This window comes from Prinia subflava, chromosome 2 (genome assembly GCF_021018805.1).
Source record: "Prinia subflava isolate CZ2003 ecotype Zambia chromosome 2, Cam_Psub_1.2, whole genome shotgun sequence".
Classification (NCBI taxonomy): domain Eukaryota; kingdom Metazoa; phylum Chordata; class Aves; order Passeriformes; family Cisticolidae; genus Prinia; species Prinia subflava.
The window spans coordinates 27,060,108-27,080,857 of NC_086248.1; the positions used below are offsets into that span (position 1 = coordinate 27,060,108).

General features: G+C 38.9%; 1 protein-coding gene across 1 annotated transcript in view; it reads right to left on the reverse strand.

Moving 5' to 3' along the window:
* Positions 1–20,750, reverse strand: part of EYS (eyes shut homolog) — a 722,813-nt gene that overhangs the window by 647,392 nt on the left and 54,671 nt on the right. Inside the window, exon 6 of the mRNA XM_063389422.1 lies at positions 6,580–6,739. Coding sequence (XP_063245492.1) covers positions 6,580–6,739 — 160 coding nt within the window. The remainder of the gene's footprint in view (positions 1–6,579; positions 6,740–20,750) is intronic.

A 20,750-nucleotide genomic window follows, 5' to 3' on the forward strand; every position in this document is an offset into this window, starting at 1 on the left:
GATGTTGTACATTGTGTCTGAGAAAAAGGAAACAATATGTGACTAGCCTGATTATTCATATTTTAAAGAGGAAATTTGGTATTCAAAGCCAAAAGATGTAAGACTGAGGTCCTTTACAGAACTAAAACAGAGCTACAGAGTTCAGCTTTTTAATGAAAACAGTCACTGGATCTACACTATAGTGCTATTCATCTTTCCAATGCATTATATATTTTAAACATGCTATAATTATATCTACACTGCACACCTTGTCATGTTTTAAACCCATTAGTGTGAAAGGTGATTTATAATGCTGTTGACAATTTTTGTACCTTGGTAAGATCTGAAATGGTTTACTTGGCTGACTAAACACAGGTCCAGCTGAGAAGCAGAAAATAATGTCCTCACAGTTATTATAGTTAACTTTTTTAAGCACTTCAACTTATTCAGAAGACTTTTTGACTGATTTTGCATAAAAGGCCTACATCCCTCATGTTTCTTATTGATGATGTGATTTTTTTTGGGGGGTGATATATAGCTATTTGAATTTTCACTATCTATCCAGCTACCTCTCTGAAAGTTTAGAGAAAGCTACAGTTTCCTTTGTCACTAACAGCAGATTTATATATTTGGGAATGAGAACGAATAATGCAGTGATGTTCTCAATAGGAGAATTACAAACTATCCAGGGAGAAAAAAAAAACCTTTTAAGTTTTACTCTGAATGAGTAAAAAAGGAAACAATAGCTTTAATAATCATCAATAGCTGTAAACCCAGAAGAGTCAGACAAATTAAAAGAAATCAGCACAGTTCTAGCTCCCTGACAGGTAAATCTTCAAGTTGTATGCCTTAATAAAATGAGGCATGGTAGGTGGTAGGAAGTGGGAAGCAGGAAAATAAAATGGTAGGCTGTTTAATATACACCTGGACTTGAAAAAAGACTTTCATAGGAACACACTGTGAATAGGAAACCCTTCTGCTATGTTCCTGAAACTTTGTTACTTTTTAAATATTCAGTTAATGATGTAAAATGCCTCTTCAGTTTGAGTTCTGGGCTCATGGTCCCAGAAATTCAAGTAGCTTGTACTTGTCTTAAAAAATACAATGTTGATAGAGGTGGGTGAAAGTAATTTTTGGAGTTCATGAGCAGATGTAGCTATCTGGAGGATTCCATATGCCAAGTTTAAGGGCATACTTTAAAGCATGTCTTCCAGTTGAGAACTTTACTAATTATATGCTTAGAAATCCAGACCTTCATACAGCCATGCTTCTTAAAGAAAAAAATAGCACCTTTAAATTTACCATCACTATTCTTAATGAACAAAAATTCCATCAAAATTCCTACTTATTCCAACGGGCAAAATACATTGTGCACAGCAAATTAAACCAGAAACTGAACTATTAGGAAAAATGAACAAACTCATAAATAACCCCCTGCACTGGAAGCACTTTATTCAATTTTAAAAGCAAGCAGAACCTAAATATTGATGTTATATTTCTCCCTAAATTTTTATGTAGAATGTTTTTATAGTTTTTTGACTTTTCATGCAATTGCTGCATGCCAAAGTGATAGAAGTATTTCCCACATAAAAATTTCAATTGCCTTAGTATTTTGTATGTAAATCAAGACCTGAGAAAAAACTGTTGACTTGAACTACTGTAGGTCGCAGTCAGCTTGGAGTATGCTACAACATCAGACATTAGCCCTAGCCTTCACTTATTGTTCAGAAGTTTATCTGCTTCAAATTAAATATAATACCAGTATGGATAATGTGTCCTTTTTCTTTTTTCATTGTTTACTTTTCTACCCTTTAATTACAATTAGTACAGTCGAATGCCCTTGATGGACCGAAATAATTGTGTTTTCACATAATTCGTTTGCTATCATCTTAGGTGAGACGTCTTTGTAAGGATTGGTGTCTGTGCTGGTGGGTTTTTGTTAGACTGTTTTGGAGTTATATATCCCAATGGTTCCTCCCCATTTCCCCCCGGATAAGCCAGGTACCATCCAAATGTCTCTCCTCCCTGTCTCTTTGTCCACCTCTCCTGCCCCAGCCCTGTCTCTGGAAGCTTGGGTCAGCTGTCCATCTTTCCCCTGCCCCTGCCCTACGTTATGGAAAAACACCTGTCCATCTGTCCTGGGGCAAATCACCTGTTTGTTTCACACCCTTCACCCCCAGGTTTAAAAGTATGTGTGAGCTTTGTCTCATCCTCTTTTTCATCCTCCCCTCTTGGGGAAAAAAAGATCTCTGATAAATCATAGTAAAAAGACCCTTTTCTAGTCCTTGCTCCGAAGCCTGGACACTGCAGCCCCTGTTGCCATAGAGGAACAGCCTTGTTCTGCACCGTTACCTGAGACTGCTGGCAGATTTGGGAACAGCCCCTGGCACAGCCAGGAATCAGAGCTAGCTGGGGTTCTGCTGGCTCGTGTCAGGTGTCCTTACAGCACACCTTCTAGTGAAACATCTCCTTGAGTCCTGGGTGCAGTTTTGGGCACCACAATATGAGATGGATATAAAACTATTGGAGACCATCCAAAGCAGGGCCACAAAGATGTGAAAGGGCCTAGAAGGGGAACCGTATGAAGAGCAGCTGAGATCACTTGGTCTGTTCAAAAGAGACTGAGGGGAGGCCTCAATGTGATTTTCAACATCCTCACTAGGTGTAGAGGGGGGGCAGGGACTAATCTCTTCTCTGTGATGATAGTTGACAGAACTCAAGCGAATGACATGAAACTGAGTTGAGGCAGGTTTACGTTGAATATCAGGAGAAGATTGCTCCCCCAAAGGGAACAGGCTCCCCAGGGAAGTAGTCACAGCACCAAGACAGCACTGAAGAAATGTTTGAAAAATGTTCTCAGGCAAGCAGTGTGATTTTTGGCATGGTCCTGTACAGAGCCAGGACTTGGGCATGGTGATCTTTGTGGGTCCCTTCCAATTCAGTACATGCTATCATTCTGACTTATAGAGTCAGTGTAACTCTTCTTTTTTCTTGGACTTTTACTGGCCTTGGGAGAGACCTGAATTTGGAACAAAGTTAAAGGAACAGACTAGCTTAAACCATTTTCTTTTCATCCTAACTAATGCTGTATGGACACTCCTCCTAAAAGAAATTTTAAAAAGCAGGTAAGGTTTCTGGACTGAAGAGGGTTAGAATGAGAAGTTCTTCGACTGTTGTCATTGTTTTCTGTCAGTTATCTCTGAAAGTTCTTCTTTAATAAAAAATTGAGTTTTCTGAAAAACAACAAGCTGTTCCCTTTTTATTGACCTATGAAAGTAAGTATTCTGAATGAGTTCCTATAGCACTACTTAACAAGTGACTTCTTTTATTCCATTATTTCACTAGATGGTTGTTGGTGTTTGGGATCCATGTGCCCAACCATCTCTCTTTCAGAGGTGACAATGGCAAGAATGTATAAAGTGCAACATTAAAATGACATCTGTTGCTGAGACAAATATTCCTGCAATATAGGGACCTCCTGTGATGCTTCAAAAATCCCTTTACTCGCTCACCTTTCCTATAGGGATTAGACCTGTGAGAACAACAACAACAAAAAGTACTACTCTTTCTATCTATTTGAGTTTTCAGACTTATGATATTACCACTGTACTTCGAAATGAAACAGAGACTTTCCTCATATATCTAGAAATGGTTGAACCCTTGCCTGCTAACAGCAAGTACTGAATGAATTCTTTATTTTGCTTCACCTCTGTAAACAGCTTTTGCTTGACCTAATGATTTATCTTTATCTCAAGTTTTCTTACTTTTGTGATTCTTTCCAACACCTCACTGGGGAAGAGTGAACAACTAGATATTTGTTATTTAGCTGCCCACCATGAATAAAATGTGTCACCACTGTATCCTTGAGAACAAAAGAATTTAAAAATGTGAATTTAACCAGAGAGAAGGATTAAAATTAGGCCACATAATTTCTTTGTTCACTGGTATAAATGTTGCCTTAACCAGACTGTGAAAGATATAGGAACTTTTATATGTCATATTTCGTTCTCTGGCACCAGAGATACCTTCTACAGAATACTGTATCCTACACAGTTCAATAGCACAATTTCCATCAAAGTATGTTTATATACATTTCCCATATACCTGTAGAAATTCAAAAATCTGTCGCAATTAAAAAAAGAAAGAGAAAAAAAATTGTGAATAAATCCATGAACCATCTTAATGAATGTTATAAAAAAGTTTAAAGATAAGAAAAAAGTATGCCATTGAAGTAGTACTTTCAACTCTGGTTGGTGAGTTTTCTTGGGATTCAGTTCATTTTAGCAGTAGTAAGATTATTTTAATTAAAAGACTTTTCTGTGAAGTGAGAATGAAGTGTCCAACGTGCCAAATCAATTCCTGCCAATATGATTACTCTACACACAAGGAAAGATAGCAATAAATTAGAGGCAGCTTATTCAAGGACAGTTGTTACTACTGTGCAGGACCTGAGAAATTGCTGATATGGATCATTTCAATGTCATAAGACATATTACTTATAAGCACTGTTGTAGATTCAAAGGTTTTTATCCACTTTCAGAGAAGAGAAAAATGATAATGAAAATAGGAAACTAACTGTAGAAGAAAATTGAAAGCACAAAAAATAATTACACCTATTCAACAAAAATAGCTATATATTATAACCCTTTATTCTCTGAACATTTAAACTTAACATGGCAACAGTTTTCTGACTAAATGACCCAAAATGTTTTACATATAAACAGAAAAAAAATCTATAGTTTAAAATTTCCTGTGTATATGCTAAGTTTCTATAAGGTTTTGTCAAAGAGTATGGAACCACATTGAAGTGGGTTTATTACTTTTTAAATCAAAGTTTTGCTTTTCACAGCTGATAACATTAGATCATGTCATATTTTGTCTTCACTAAGATGTCTGTCCCAAACATGTTTTGAATGTTAATGCAAAAGCTGTAGCTGTAGTGTTTATAATTTAAAAACACAATTAAGAACCAATAGAAGCAAAACTACAATAGCTTTTCTGTTTGCAGAAACTATTTAATTCAGAGTGAAGTAGATGTACCAAAGTTGCTACTATATTTCCCCTCTCTCTTTCAGTTCCCAAATACGTAACTGAAACAGTAAACAGGTATAAATGAACTTTTTTATGGCTCAAGACTGAAGAAATAACTGGCTATGTAAAAGCAGAAAAATTTAAAAAAAATTCTATTGTAATATATAGAACCTCTTACAATGAGAATCCACAATAAAAGAATCTTGGCCTCATAGCAAGATGTCCCTGAACAACAGAGTTGTTTCCACTTGAATTCAGTCATGACTCAGTGTTTAGCAGGTTTATTCTATTAACAGAATATATTTATTGCAACCTGTTAAACTTTGGTTTCATTATCATACTGTACACTAGAAACCTTAAATTATCTCAAAAGCCTTAAAGTATTGTAGTGAAACATTACTTTTATTAACGAATCCATAAATTTAGGTGTCGCACCAATTTAAAAACTGTCAAGCATAGACTGAAAAAAATAAAACCCTAAAGGTATAATAGAGAAGTGAAAAGAAAGGACGATAGTTAAAACTCGGGGTTATTAAAATATTATTTCTTTTTTAATGGTAGTAGAATTAAAGTCCGTTTTCTCTATGTATTGCTATCAATTCTTTAGAATAAATTAAATTTCATTCATTTGGGTAATAAACATTGTTCCTATATTTCAAATTGTTATTTTTTTTAAGTTCTCTTAGTATTTCTCGCATTTATCTTTAAATTTATGTACATATAATTAATGTCTCTTTCCATAATGTTGCCTAAACCTGCAGTGAATCACATTTGAATCTTTTCTTTCAGTTCCCTCTCTAGACAAAGATTAGTGAAAGATTTTCCTTTCCAACTTCAATGAGCTTCTATTTAAAGGATAAGGCTAGAGGAAAAAAAATCAGAAATTATTTTCTTTGCTACTTAAAAAACTAGTGTGCTTAATATAAGCTACATTTTTAGGCTTCTTTTGCATCTAATTAAAAGAGAAACACTGCTAAAGAAATTGTGTCAATGACTAATAAATATCATTCCCCTCTGAAAAATGGACTTACTGACAATACAGAGAACCTTGAAGACTAGGCTTTAGTTAAGTAAGATGAATCAGTTAATCCCACACCAAGTTAAATTTCATAAACCACTGGTGGTCCCCTAAGGTATTCAAATAGAAGGTGGAATTCAGCTCTCAAAAACTAAGTAAAGTTATCTGAGTAAATACAGGCTGATACAAACTAACAAACTTCCTGAGCTCCAGTTCTCTCATTATTAGATGTCCAGGAACTATAATTAGACAAAAGACATGCAGTTCATATGCAAAACTTTTATATGTAGACATCCACTTAGTCTCTTAAACTGAAGCTAAAGCTTATTCTAGGACTATTCTTACTGTAACCTTAATTGGGAGATTCAAAAGTAACTGTAAATTCCATTCAGATTTTATAGGCATCACAGCAAAGGGCAGAAAATGTGGAGAGGTGTGATTACTCTCCAAATACTCCTTTGTCCCTTTTTTCTTTAATCCAGTATTCTTATATTTGAATATTTAAAAGGAAATGAAAGTACAAACTTCCACATGATTTTTATATGCCTTACCTGTAAAATCACGAGGACACAAGCACTGAAACAAAGGTTGTTTTCTCAGTTGACTCATATCAATGCAAGTTGCTCCATCAGAACAATTATTTGGGTATATTAAACATGCGTTTTCAGCAAATTGGCAAAATTCTCCTGTCCATCCAGGTGCACAGAGACACTAGATATAACAAACACACAAACAAATAAACACAGAAAATACAAAATGAAAATGCAATGTGAAAGTTCGTAGAATTTTCTTTGGGTCTTGTATTTTATTACTGAGTAAAAGTGTGGTAGAATGCAGTGTTGCATCCAGCTGAGACTATTCTTCATGCCTGTATTTGCAGATGATAAAACAGTTGAGAGAGGCAAAACTCATCTACCATGTCTGTTGAAAAATGGGGGGAAAAAAGGACACATGAGTTGGAGGAAATTACTGGCTGTAAGGGATAAAAATGCCAAGAGGAATAGAGGAACTGAGTGTGCAAAATGGATTTTAAGGGGATAGAGATGAGGGAGAAATGGTGCGGTGATGATAACAAAGCCTGCAAGACAAACACTGTCACCAACCAGTATTCAGAAAACATAGTACATGGTTTCTGCTATATATATAGACTCTACCTATTAAAGAAAATAATTTAAAATGGATTATTCAGAGGAAAGGGGAAGATCTGAAGCTTATATTAGCTTCTCAAAAGAGTCCAGTGAAACTCATATAAGTGCTCTGATCAAATATAATTAATAGTAGCTTACCCTGAAACCCATTACAAGGGCAATAAAATAGTATAGCTAGCAGTACCATGCAAGTATTTTAGAACACTGGAATGGTGTACCAGGTTCACAATGCACAAACATTTTACATGAATATGTGTACATGTGACCATTAAAGACAGAGAGATGCATTGTAGTGACTCACATAAGTAAAAAGAAAGTTACCAAAGAACAAGATTAGCATAAGGCACAGAAAATAGGCAGAATATATTGCTGAATACAGATAAAAATTACTGTAAAAAGCCCCAAGGCAAGTAGTACCAGGAGGAGACCATCATTTTTTGAAGGGTGGGGAGAGTGCTTGAGAGGGAGATAAAATATTGCAAACCATCAAATATGTAAAGGAAGGATGGAGACAAGCTCAATTCAATAATGACTCCTCTCATCAAAGAGCTCATGAGACAGATTACCTAGACCTCTGTTGTTAAGTATCACCAGGCCACAGTAGTCAGCACTAACTCTTCAGCATCAGCTCCACAGCAGTGTGGGATCACAGAGAATTTAGAATGTAAATGTTACAGAGTAGCGGTACCTAGGTGTACTGACAATGCCTGACAAGCTTGAAAACTACTAGCATTAAGTATGCTGTTTGTGAATTAATTCAAGTTGGGTTTAAAATTTGAAACTGGCCCTACCCTCCGTCTTTTAAGCATTCCGTTTACAGTGATCTCTGATTCCCTGTCTGACGTAAATGTTTTGTAAAAATGAGCAGTACTTAGGTGGTCAAGTGAGGGCTATAAGAGAACTGCACTGATGTAAACCCCTTACTGTGAATCTCTTCATTCAGTGATTGAAGCAGTAGATAACTAAAGTAGACTGCCATCTCCAAACTGACCATAAGAGGAGCATGATAGCCTACAGAATTAGAGGGACTTACCTTCCAATGCCTGGAAGAACACAGTGTTCTCCAGAAGTTTTATATTCCTTTGAATTGTCAGCATTTTTATTCCTGCATCATTCTGTTGTCACAATACCCATCCACACCCCTGACATTTCCTGATTTCTTTCCCCTCGATCTCCAGGAATACCCTTCAGTGCTATATACTGTGCTTGTCCTTGATATCGTATTTGATCAAATATGACACTACTAGGTGAAAGGTAATAAGAGACATAAAAAAAAGATGGCATGTTTTAAGTAACTCTATCTATGGGTTTGTCTATCTTTGTTAGTCAGTTCACACAGCTTACCTCAGACAAGCCTTTAGAAACATGATTTATCCTGTATGTCAATATATTTTGCATTCATAGGGCTCCAGAATTATTTAGGTTGAGAGAGACCTTTGAAGGTCGTGGAGTACCTTGCTCAGAGCAGGTCAATTTGACATGCTAGTTGGTTGCTCAGGATCTTGTCTACTTGAGGTCTGGATATCTTCAAGGATGACAATTCTACAGCCCTTCTGGGCAACTTGTTGCAGCACTTAAGTACACTCACACTACATCATGAACAATTTTTTCCTAATACAGAGCTATATTTTCCTTTGTTGCAACTTCTGGCAGTTGCCTCTCGCTCCAGGGCTGTGCTCTTCTGAGAAAAGTTTGGCTCCATCTTGTTTATGACCACCCAGTGAGGAGCTGAAAAAAAGAATTATGTCCCCATCCAGCTCTCTGCTTTCAAGTCTTAACAAATACACATCCTTCAGCCTTTCCTCATATGCTGCCAACTTTTCACAATGTTGATGGCTCTACTAGACTTGTTACAATTTTGTCAGTCTTATTTTTTGTACATTTAAGTTCTATATATATCACAGAGTACTCCACAGGTAGCTTGTCAGGTGCTGGGCAAAAGGGAATGAGCGCACCTGCTCTCTGTGCTTCTTACTAATGCAAGCCAGTATTAGATGAAGCTACCTACCCTTTATTACGATTTGGTTACATTGGCCCACTCCCTCATCTTCCATAGATGTATCTTGTCAAATAATAAATAACCTTTATACATTTATAAATACCCTCATTGCCTATGGTCCTGGTTTGGCATTTCTCTTTAACTGGTGGTATTTCATTCCTCTTAATTTTGCCACCTGGCACAGGACTTGGGAAATTTGAAAGCACATATTGTAAGCAAAAGCTTACAATGCAAGTCCAATTACAAGTAAAAACATACAGTGTCATCCACTTCATTCAGCAGCGGGCATACATTTTCTTTGGTCTCATTTTTTCTGCCACTGTACTTATACAAATGGGATTTATAAAACAGCTTCCCCTTATGAGTTTTTTTTCATGAGGACACATGTGGAAATTCTCCTTGACTAGACTCAACCTTTTATTTACCCAGTCACTAAACATTCCTATTTATTGGTAAAAACTGTTTAGTCATTTTTTTCTTTCTTTACATGTCTTAAGTCCGTTCTGCAAGAAAGAACTTCAAATAGGTTCACTGAAGTCTAATCCCATTTCTAGTGGATACATGTTAACTTTAAAAAATGTATAGTTGTGACAGTAGTTGTGAAAACGATATTTATTTTTCCTCTAGTAAAGTGACTTTTCTGCACCTGAGGTGAAATGTATTGCTGGCAAGAAAGCATTCAGGAACTGAATCACTATTTCCAGACTATGCCTGAATCATTTTGAGGATAATTGAAGGACAAGTCTTAGGCATGCTGAAGCCAGCACTTTCCACAAACATTAAGCAATTTCTCTAAGCTTAATTGTAATCATCTCCATGACATACAGGTACAATAACCTTTCTTTTTTTCCTTCAAAATTTTCAATCGCTGGTAAGATGGCATGGAAAATCAAGATGTTCACTGCTTTGCCCCTTTTAAAATATGTGGAGAAAATTCCAACTCAACCCAAAATTTATGCATTGAAATGGGTATGAATGCTTTCAATTTCTGATTTATCTTACATTATTCTCTTATGTTGTTTATTCCTATGCTCAGATTTTCTTCTTTGCCCACCCCTCCCTGCTGCCTCCCAAATTCAATCTGAGTTATGTGTACATCCTTAGAAGTGTTTATATTTTGGATTTTTTCCATAGCTATTTTTGACATTAGGAACTGAAGTGACTGATTTATGACAGAAAGGTTTCAAGAATTCAAAACATGCTGTTTAGCCAAATGATTAAAAATAAAGAGTATTTTTATTTTTCTGCACTGATGGAGCTCTGAAAATTGTTTAAATGAAGAAAACAAAATCCTTAGCTTAAAAAAAAATTCTGCTTACATTTCTTTGTATGTGAAGTTCATTCCCAACTGAAATTCTATAAATCACTCCCACTAGAAAATATCTACAAGAAATATATATAAATTTAGCCCATAGCCAACAAAAGTGTAACTTCTTAGTGAATTTAGAGACTTATTTGTGTAGAACATTTTATTTGCTTATTTGAACTGATAGATGTTAAAATTTTGCAATATTGATAATTAACCTACAATATACCAGGGCACATAAGTGACTTTAAACTTTAAAAAAGAAAATTAATTGGTCCTAACTTACTATATCTGTCAAATTTGCAGATGACACCAAGCTGAGCAGCGCAGGTGATACACCTGAAGTAGTCGACACCATCCAGAGGACCTGAACAATCTTGGGAAGTGGGGCCATGGGAGCTCACCAGAAGGTTCAACAAGGCCAAATGCAAGATCCTGCACATGGCTGGGGAAACCCCTGGTACCAACACAGCTCAGGGGAAAGGGATTGAGACAAGCCCAGTAGAGAGGGTTGGAGGTGGTGGAGGAGGAAAAGCTGGTCATGAGCCAGCAACATGTGCTTGCATCCAGAAAGACAATTGTATCCTGGGCTGCATAAAAAGCAGAGTGACCAGCAGGTTAAGGGAGGTGATTCTGTCCCCCTACTCTGCTCTGGTGAGACCCTACCTGGGGTGCTGCACCCAGCTCTAGGATCCTCATTATAAGAAAGCCATTGACCTCTAAGAGTGGGTTGCCAGGGGAGCCACAGAGGGCTGGAGTAGCTTTCCTAAGAAGACGGGCTGAGAGAGTTTGGGTTGTTCAGTCTGGAGCAAAAAGATTCTGGTAAGATCTTCCTGTGACCTCTCATCAAAGAGGACTGTGGAAAGATGAGTGGCTGTAAAATGAGAGGAAACCGAGAAGTTACATCCACATCCGAACAGAAGTTAGGTGGGAAAATGATAAGGTAAAATACAATCGTTGCTCCCTGGATGGAATGAAGTTGGTGTGCTGAAAACCTATTCTGTGATAATTGTCTATTCAGATGATCTGGAACTATAGGCACCTGCTAAGGGGGTTGGAACGAAGGGTGAGGCAGAGTGGAGTCACTGCAGCCAAGTGGTGTTGAAACCCTTGCAGGGAAGGGAACTCGATGGTGCTTTGCAGCAGAGAAACTGCACAATGCCTGTCAGGCAGGGGAGATAGGGAAAGATATCCTGCTGCTGAGCCAGCAGCTCTGGCAAAATCACATTCCTAAGATGAACTTGGTTCATTATAGCCTAATTGTAAGACTAATGCACATCTCCATCCCAAGTTATTCCCCTCCAGCATATGACCTCCCCCTCACCCCCACCCCCAAGGTGTGTGCTCTCTATTTTTTGACTGTATCTTTAAAAGTGAAGTGGGAGAATTTTGCACCAACCAGTAACAAAGGTATGTGTGATCAGAGTCACTCAACCTCCACCTAAACATAGAGAAATAGTATGAAAGTAAGTAGGGAATGGGGAGAAAGTTGGGGAAGACTATCATAACTGCTGGGATCAGTCTGAACCTGTCTTCTCAACCATAGGGACGCCTATCAGGTAAGAACTGTACTCTGTTTGTGCTGATTATTTTTATTGAGGATCTTAGCTTGTCTGTGTATTGCTTTGAACATGTTTTTGCAGTCAGATACTACCACTGACAATCCTTGAAACTTAACCTTTCACAACTTTATATTGATAGGAACATTGTGTGATCTGTTGATGTGAGTCCTTCACAGGCGCTGGCAGTTTCCCCCAAAGGGGAACATACTCAGCATGGTGGACGACCCAGTGAGGGATCACAAGGTGGGCAGACCTGCTGAAGGGTCTCCCTTATGCTGTTGGTGTGTGTCCCTGAATGAGTCAGTCAAGCCATTCTCTGTTGCCATGAGTTTTCCTAGCTAGCTGAGCGTTTCTTATTAAGTAGAAGGTTTGTACCTTCTCACGCTCTTTTCATGTAAACACCAGCTATGTTCTATAAACATAGCCATGTTTTTACATTCCATGCTGGGACAAACAAGACTGTGTGACAGTCCCCTTGACCAGTGCGGTGAGAGGTGGGAATAACAACTCTCCAATCCAAAGTCACCTTGTTAGAAGTATATAATAGGAAAATAAACAAGGGGCAGCTCTCCTGCCCTGCTGCTCATGAACCCAGACCTCTGTCTCCAAGCGTGTCCTTATCTGCTAGGCTCACGGTGATAATTCTCCAATCTAGGGACTGCTCAACGAAGCGTCCCCATAATGGGACACTGACAGGCTGGACACTAGGGACTCACCTTTCCTGGAGTGCTGACAAATTAAACACCAAGGGCTGAGTAAATCTCCTACACCAGGGTCTGCAAATCTCCACTTTTCACATGACAAGGGCTTATAAGAAGGATGGGGACAAACCTTTTAGCAGGTTGTATGGCAATAGAAGGAATAATGTTTGTGAGGTAAGAGAGTATTCAGTTTAGATAGGAGGAAGATATTTTTCACAATGAGAATTGTGAAACACTGGAGTAAGTTGCCCAGAGAGGTGGTAGATTCCTCGTCTCTTGAAACTTTGAAGTTCTGCTTGAGTGGGACTCTGAATAACTGGACATAGTGGTAGATGCCCCCACTGATAGGTGGGGATTTGGACTAAATGACCTCTAAAGGTCACTGCAAACCCAAACTGTTCTACGATACTATGATCTCTGATATGACATGCTCCTTCATATGAAACCCTGATTTTAGGTAAAACAATTAGGGGTCTCAGCAGAAATATGTCATAGCTTGAATTAATTAATTAATTTCAATAAATATATTCTTTCATTTCTCAGGTGAACATATGGGTAAAACAGAAACTAGAATTCTATCCATGCACATCTCACCTAGAAGGTGGGAAGATGAAGTTATCTTTTGTGTAATTTGAACAGCTGCCATCTCTCTTTACATATGACTTCATAAAATAATGAAATTTTATTAGTATTTAATCATAACTTTAAAAGGCAAATTATGAATGCCCATTTTTTTTTGGTAGTAGATGACAAAAGGGCAAATACCGAAGAATAAAAAATAATCATCAAGGAGCTCAGGCTAGAAACTTACTGTACAGTATTGGAAACAGCTGCCAAAGACACCACAAAATTTATACAGCACTTGGAGAATGTATCTCTGATCTTACTGGCATTAATAAACCGGTAAAAAAATATTATAAGTTATGTGCTTTAGAAATACAGAGTGCTGATCTGGCTGAGCAAAATTTTATGTACTCCTTCTACAGACATTTTCCTTATCCCAAGGGGCCAACTCCTTATTAGATAGGGAAGTCAGTAAAGAAGAAATTTGGGGAATTTCTGTGTCTTTCAAAAGTTGTTTAAACTTGAGCACAGGCTTGATCTTAACTTCTCAGAAGCTACATTTAAAAATAAACCAGAACATTTCTGTTGCATCTGGTGTGTTTTGCAGACCATTTATATTTAGTTATATGATCTTTTACTATATAAATTCAGATCTGCCATATAAAGATATATGAATTGATTACATGGTTTCAGTTTTAATTAAATATTTTTCATTTAAATTTGCTATTCAAAAGAAGGACATTTAGTTTATTACATGAAGATTTCTATTGTTTATTAACTTCTGTACAGCCTAGAGATAATTAGCAGCACATATAAAATGTACCTAGGGTGCTTTGATGGTGTTTATTTCAATAGAATAAGTAAAGCAGGAAAATTAATTTTGATAAAGTCCAAATTAAACACTGAAGAAGGAAAAAAAACATTTAGGACATTTTAAAATTTATGTGAACTCTTCTGTAGAATTGCTGCTACTGTGTGAAAGAAAATTGACTCATTAAATTGTGTAAAACTAGCCACTAATGGAAGTATCTGACTTTGAACTACTGCTGTTTTGAACACGCAGCTGGAAGGACAAACACAGGAGAGACATCAATAGAATTAATGATAGTGGCAAAGTGGCTTCTCAGAGATGAGGCTATAATGTTCTCGTATGGTCCATGGGGAGAAACAGTAGGAGACACTGTAGATTTTGTAAAAAGGAAAATGACAATAATCTATTTTATATGTTGTACGTAAGTATAAAAATGGCATCTGAGAGCAACAGACTTTGCAGTGCCAATTTTCATTGCTTCTAGCATTGGTAGTAGATCTGTTATAAATATTCATAAAATTTTTATCGCTCTAACCAACTACTTTAATATATAATATGCCAATAATATTAAATGTTTGTTTCCTTATGGCTTTTTTATATTCAGAAAACAAATGGTGATACAATGCAGAAGGCTTTTAAAAAGCCCCAGTGCATTTTTTTAAAGAACTGAATTTGTTAAACAAGTTAATGTTTTCTCTCAGCTATATTTCCTTTCAGTTCTGGATACGTGATCTAGAAATTATTCTCCTCTCATGAAATAAACACAAATGGCTTCTTTAAGAATAAGTTGGAGGCATTCTTAGGGCTGTGAGATCTAAGCATTATGACATAGCTCCATTTTGGGGATTATTGTCAATTCTGGATAGAGATGCTTTCCTTCTGGGTTATAAATGCAGCCAGACTTCTAAGGATAAAGCATTATCAAAAAGCTTTAGGACTGAGAGTGGCTCCTCAGGGAAGAGCTTACCAAGAGGGCCAGAGCAGCAGACTTTCCACAAACGTTTTTCAGGCAAGCCTGTGGGGCTTGGCACTGCTCGCTGCTCTTCTGCAAAGAAGCAATTTGATTCCCAGCCTGACAGCTGGCTGATGGGCCTGGTTCTGCCCCCACAAAGGCAAACCTCATTTGGAAGGGATGAAACCTGGACCTCTGTCTGCCTGATTGCAATTTCTGTTCAGGTTCTGCTGAGTGGGGGCCACTTATCAGGTTGACATGGGGAAACATCACAGGACAAAGAGAGGTTCCCTCCTCTATCCTCCTTCCCACATCACCCCAGAAGGAACATATTAGCTTCTGTGAAGACCATTCTCTATGTTAAAATACAGTCTCCTGCTTTGCTACAGAACATAGTAGTCTCTGGGCAGAACAGATTTGCTGGTTTTTTAACTCCATCGACAACATTGTGACCCATGGTGTTATTGATTATTAATGTATATTCATCATTTTACTTTATCAACCATATATCCACTTTGTTGTTGAAATATCTCAGATTCACCATAAAGCTCCAAATATAAAAGCTATGGCTTCATTATATGGATGTGAGAAAAAGATCAAAAAAGTATCACGTGAACAAGCACAGAGCCATCTGAAGGGCAAGATCTTAACTATCACTCTTTTCTATTATATTAATTTTTCTATCCTCTTACAGTGAATCATACTACTAGGTAAACATTATTAAATGAATGTCCATATAAGAAAGCAAAATTCTGTGACTGGGGAACAATTTTCAGAAGGGAATTGACATGAATGCATCTGTGTACCTGTTATTAATCAGTGTTCTCCAGGCAAATTACTTGTAGAAGTTAAAACCATTACTTCTTATTCCTTAGTTTCACTCTCCTTTAAAAGCACAATCTGCTTCCACTGCACTGTAGGAACATGAGTTAGAAATCAGCAGCATCTTTTGCTCTTTTCGAAGGTACCAGGACATCCATTGGCAATTATTCCAATACAAAATTCCAGATGTGTCAGTACAGCTTTTCAGAGAAATTTCAAATATTTTCTTTGAATGACCAGCAGTAGGTGTAGTGGTAAAACCCAGAATGATAACAGAGATTGTTTTCTCTTTTTTAGTGCTGCCCTAGTGTGCATTTGCTTGCCAACACAGCTCTGCTGTTCAGGCAATATGTATAATTTGTTCAGACCTTGTTTCAAATGTACTGCTGGCAAATGGAAATGGACCTTACTATGACATTGCTGCCTCTTCATCTTTCAGCTTCAGTTTTTGTGTCTACATAACTCAATTTCTTTGCTAGCTGTAAGCACACAGCCTTGCATGAATCAGTGGTTTGTCAGGATGATGGGAGAAAGGCATATTGACAAAATAGACTTGGATACACAGTGCAGACCATATAAGTTGAAAGATAGTTGCTTGTTGCACAATAAGAAGCTTTTAGGGAAAAAAAAATCTTGAATGAACATTTTTACACGCTACAAGAAGTAGAAAGCAATTTTAATTTGCATACCTTTCCATAGGAAGTGTGTAGCAACTACTGAAGAGCTGCTTTCTCATCCCTCAAATGCCCTTCTGTAGGTAATCACAAATGACCTGTAAATTCTGTCATTTTTATGCAATTCAGTAAAGGCAGCCAGTACGTCAAAGACTTGATAGTTTTCATACCCCAACTTTCCCACTGTTGTGTTTTCAAAACTGTGCTACTTTCCAGGCTTCCAAACTCCAGTAAACTAGAGTTCTGTTACCCTCAGAATTTGCACTGGATTAGTTTAATATATTTTTTCATTATCCTTATTTTGTTTGGTTGATTTTGAGGTTTTTTCAGTTTAATACTAATGATTCAGGAAGAAACAAGATCTTAAGGAGAGATAGTTCTTTTTGCCATGATCTATTTGCTGTGGATAAATAGATAGTAAGGTACTTAATCCACCCTTGGGACCTAGAGGAAAGCTTTACATCCACAAGTGATTTCTTGTTTATATACTCTCTTTATTGGCTTTTACTGCCCAGTGGTGTGCCAGAGGCTTTACTGGAGCCATTCTAAATCACTGGGAGAACTCTACTCAAACCACTCCATACCCTGAGGTGGTTACCATGTGGCAGCAGTAAAATTAGCATGGAAAAAACAACAGCTCTTTCTTCCCTATCACTTGCCTTTTGGGCATTGCTCATATTTTCCCTGTCTTCAGGTAAAGATAATGAAAACAGATACCTATGGCCATAAATTGTTTAAGATAATCAGATTAAAAACAATGAGAAAATACTATCAGCTGCAAAACAAGAACACTGACTTTTCACTTATAAAATCCATTTAAGAATAGGAAAAGTTGCCATGAGAACAGAAAAATCTATTGAAAAGTGTATCTGTGGGCAGATTTTTAAAAAATATTTTTAAGAAGCAGGTTATCATATTGTCATAATAATGTAGTTAAATATTTTTATTGAATCAAACTCTGCTGAAATCTGAAATTGATTCACACATCAGTAATTGTATAAGTATGCTTTATGCTCAAACTCTTAATTTATTTCTTTTCTTAAAACAGTGCTCCCTGTCTTCTAAGTAGGTGGAATTATTTATTACAATATTGACAAACCAGTACACTAATTAAAACCTTTCCTATGATATGTATATAAATAAAAATAAAATTCTATGTTATATTTTCTTCAGAACATTTGCATGACTATATTTATTCTTAGAAGCAATTCCAACATTGCAGCTGCAAATCAGGAGAAATTCAATAGCAGATTTCTTGCAATAATTGACAAATCAGAAGTAAGTAATAGAATTTTTCCATATCAGTATTTTTTGAGAGGGAGATATGTTCATGTTCAAGAATTGTGTTTGTCACCTGTTAAAATTGTATATCCAAATGATGTCTGTATTTCTGAAACTGAATCAAAGCTGCAGTGTTGTCTTTTTGTGCTTTAGAAACCAACATCATATTTTTGATCTTCTTTACAGCCCAAATAAAATGGGGGGATTTATGTTTTCACTATTCATGGCAACTTTGGAAAATATAATTCTTTTCCTAACCTTTTAACACCAGTGAAATGAGTCTGCTGCAATGACTACTAGAAGCAATCCTCAATAAGGCCTTCAGCCTTCTGTGGGAATTATGGGGTTTGGATCCCACAGCAGTAGATCCTCATGAAATTTAATGTCTACTGAAGTTATTCACAAGGACAGGACAGATGTGACCTGGCACTGATCTGATGGGAAACTGCTGAAAGACAACATTGGACCATATTACCTGAAGAGCTTTTGGAAATGCTCCTGCTATAATCAATAGTACACAGAATAAGCAGCTGCTCATAACCATACACAGTACTTTTGTCACTTTGTTGCTAATGTGGCATCAAAATTTTTGGTACCAATAGTGAATATTTTAAATACAATTTTTTTTTTCTTCTAAGAAACACTGATAGACCATGGACTGTTTTAAGACTCAGAGTCTATATATTTTGAGAATATAATATTAAATTATTCCTTTATTTTATTTCATAAACCTAATTTTAGAGTTTTACTCATTTGCAGCCTTCCTAAAACAATTTAGATGATATAGCTGCCTATGATGACCCTTCACTGACTACTAAAAAATGCTTCTATATATACAAGTGTTTATTTTTGACTACAGAGATTGTCTTTCAGTCTTCATCAATGGTGTGGTGTCACACTTTAAAATTCACTTTGAGCTGAAAGTTGCTTTCTTTGTCACTGATTATCAGGACCATTCATTACTGTGTAATTAATATTCTTTTTCTATGCATACAGCATTGAATTTGCCTCTCCTAGAACACGTTTTTCCAAAGTAGTGCAGTCCACCAACAAATACTTATTATATTTGTGTATTATTAACTACACTACCATTTTCTGTGGTCATCTGCACACACAGAAGAAGAAGGAGGACCCCACAAACTACAGGTACTTCAGTGCCTGGTAAAACCATGGAAAATATTATTCTGGGCAGTATTGAAAAAAACACCTGGAGCGTTGCAGTCCTCAATCACAGCCAGCACAGTTTCATGAGCAGAAGCCCTGCTTGTCAAACCTTATTTCCTTCTGTGAAAGGGAAACCCACTTAGCTCATCTAGGAAAATGAGTGGATGCAATGGTTGCAGCAGCTTTTTAGACACTGTCCCTCACAGGAAACTTCCAGACAAATAATTAATACTAATAGCCAGGTTACGTGGTTGGTGAGCAACTGGATCACAGGTCAGGCACAGAGGGTTACAGTGAATGGCGTGACATCAGTCTGGTGGCCTGTCACTAGTGGGGTTCCACAGGGCTCCATCCTCAGCCCTGTGCTCTCCAGCATCTTCATAAACGACTTGGACAAAGAACTTGAAGGAATACGATGTAAGTTTGCCTTCTAAAATGGGAGGAGCTTTAGGCTCCCTCAGGGACAGAGAGACCTGTGGGATTGCATTTTATGGAAATGGTTTGCTCTGGCTCACCCCTGGAAAATGTATGGTTTATCCCAAGTCTGTACCCTCCCTGCAGTATCCTGTATCTGTAACCTCATTGGCTGGAGAATGTTACCGCGCCCCTTTGAACCTCTGTGATAAGAATGCTAAGGCAGAAGGCTCTGCCCCTCTTGCCCCTCTACCCCTGGAGGCCTCCTGATGCTCCCTTTCCCTCTCCTCCCTTCCCCCCCCCTTCCCTTCCCCTCTCCCTCAGTGAATAAACCCTCACCTCATCAGCACCCCACCAGCATCTGAGTCTCCTTGCCTGCCAGCGCGGGAACACCACGACCCCATAAGACCCCGGGGGTCTCCGGGGAGCACTCCCCGGGGACCCCCCATAAATTTAAACAACAACAGATGACACACCAACGTCGGGCAACAGCATCAGCGACCCTGAGACAAGATGGACCATGGTAACTCCGTTTCAGTGCCGTCTCCGGTGGAGCGGCCGTTCTGGGCCATCGCGGCCCGGGGCGGCCCCTCCCCCACCGCACAGAGACCTCGTGAGCCACCACGCGGCCGTCCCACCACCGCCGACCAGCCTGGCGCGGGCCCGGGTCCCGGCCCCTTGGGGCCCCGGCCCGCCTCGGCGCTGCGCGGGCTGCGCAGCCCTGCCGGACGGCGCGGCCCGGGTGGCGCGGCTCCGCCACGGCGAGGCTCCGGCGTGAGCCCCGGCGCGGCAGGACCGCTGCTGCGGCGCGTGGCTGCGGCGCGGCCCCGGCCCGCCTCGGCTCGGCGGCGCGGGCTGCGTGGCAGCGGCGCGGCACCCTCCGGCCCGCGGCAGCCGCGGCGCGGGCGGCGAACCGGCGGTGGAGCGGCCCCGGCCCGGCACGGCCCCGGCGGAGGAGCGGCCCCAGCCCAGCGGGACCGCGGCGCGGGGCAGTCCCGGCACGAGCAGACACGTGGTCCCGGCCCCGCTGCAGCGCGCGCAGGCCCCAGCACCGGGAGAAGCCGCGCGAACAGGTGCCCCTCCCCCCACCCGGCAACAGCGGCGAAGCAGCCCTGGACAGCAGCGAAAGGAACTCAGCCAGACAGCCATCAGAGAAGGAAAAAGCAGTCTTCAACTGTGCCCAAGCCCCGCACCTTCCAAAACTCGGTTTTGTAAATTGTGTAACCTCCTTCCTTACCCTTACCCCCTCCTCCCCTCGCTGCTCCTTCTCCCTAACCCCCTTTCCCTTAACAAACCCCCGAGAGTTAACCCCTTCCTGCTAAAC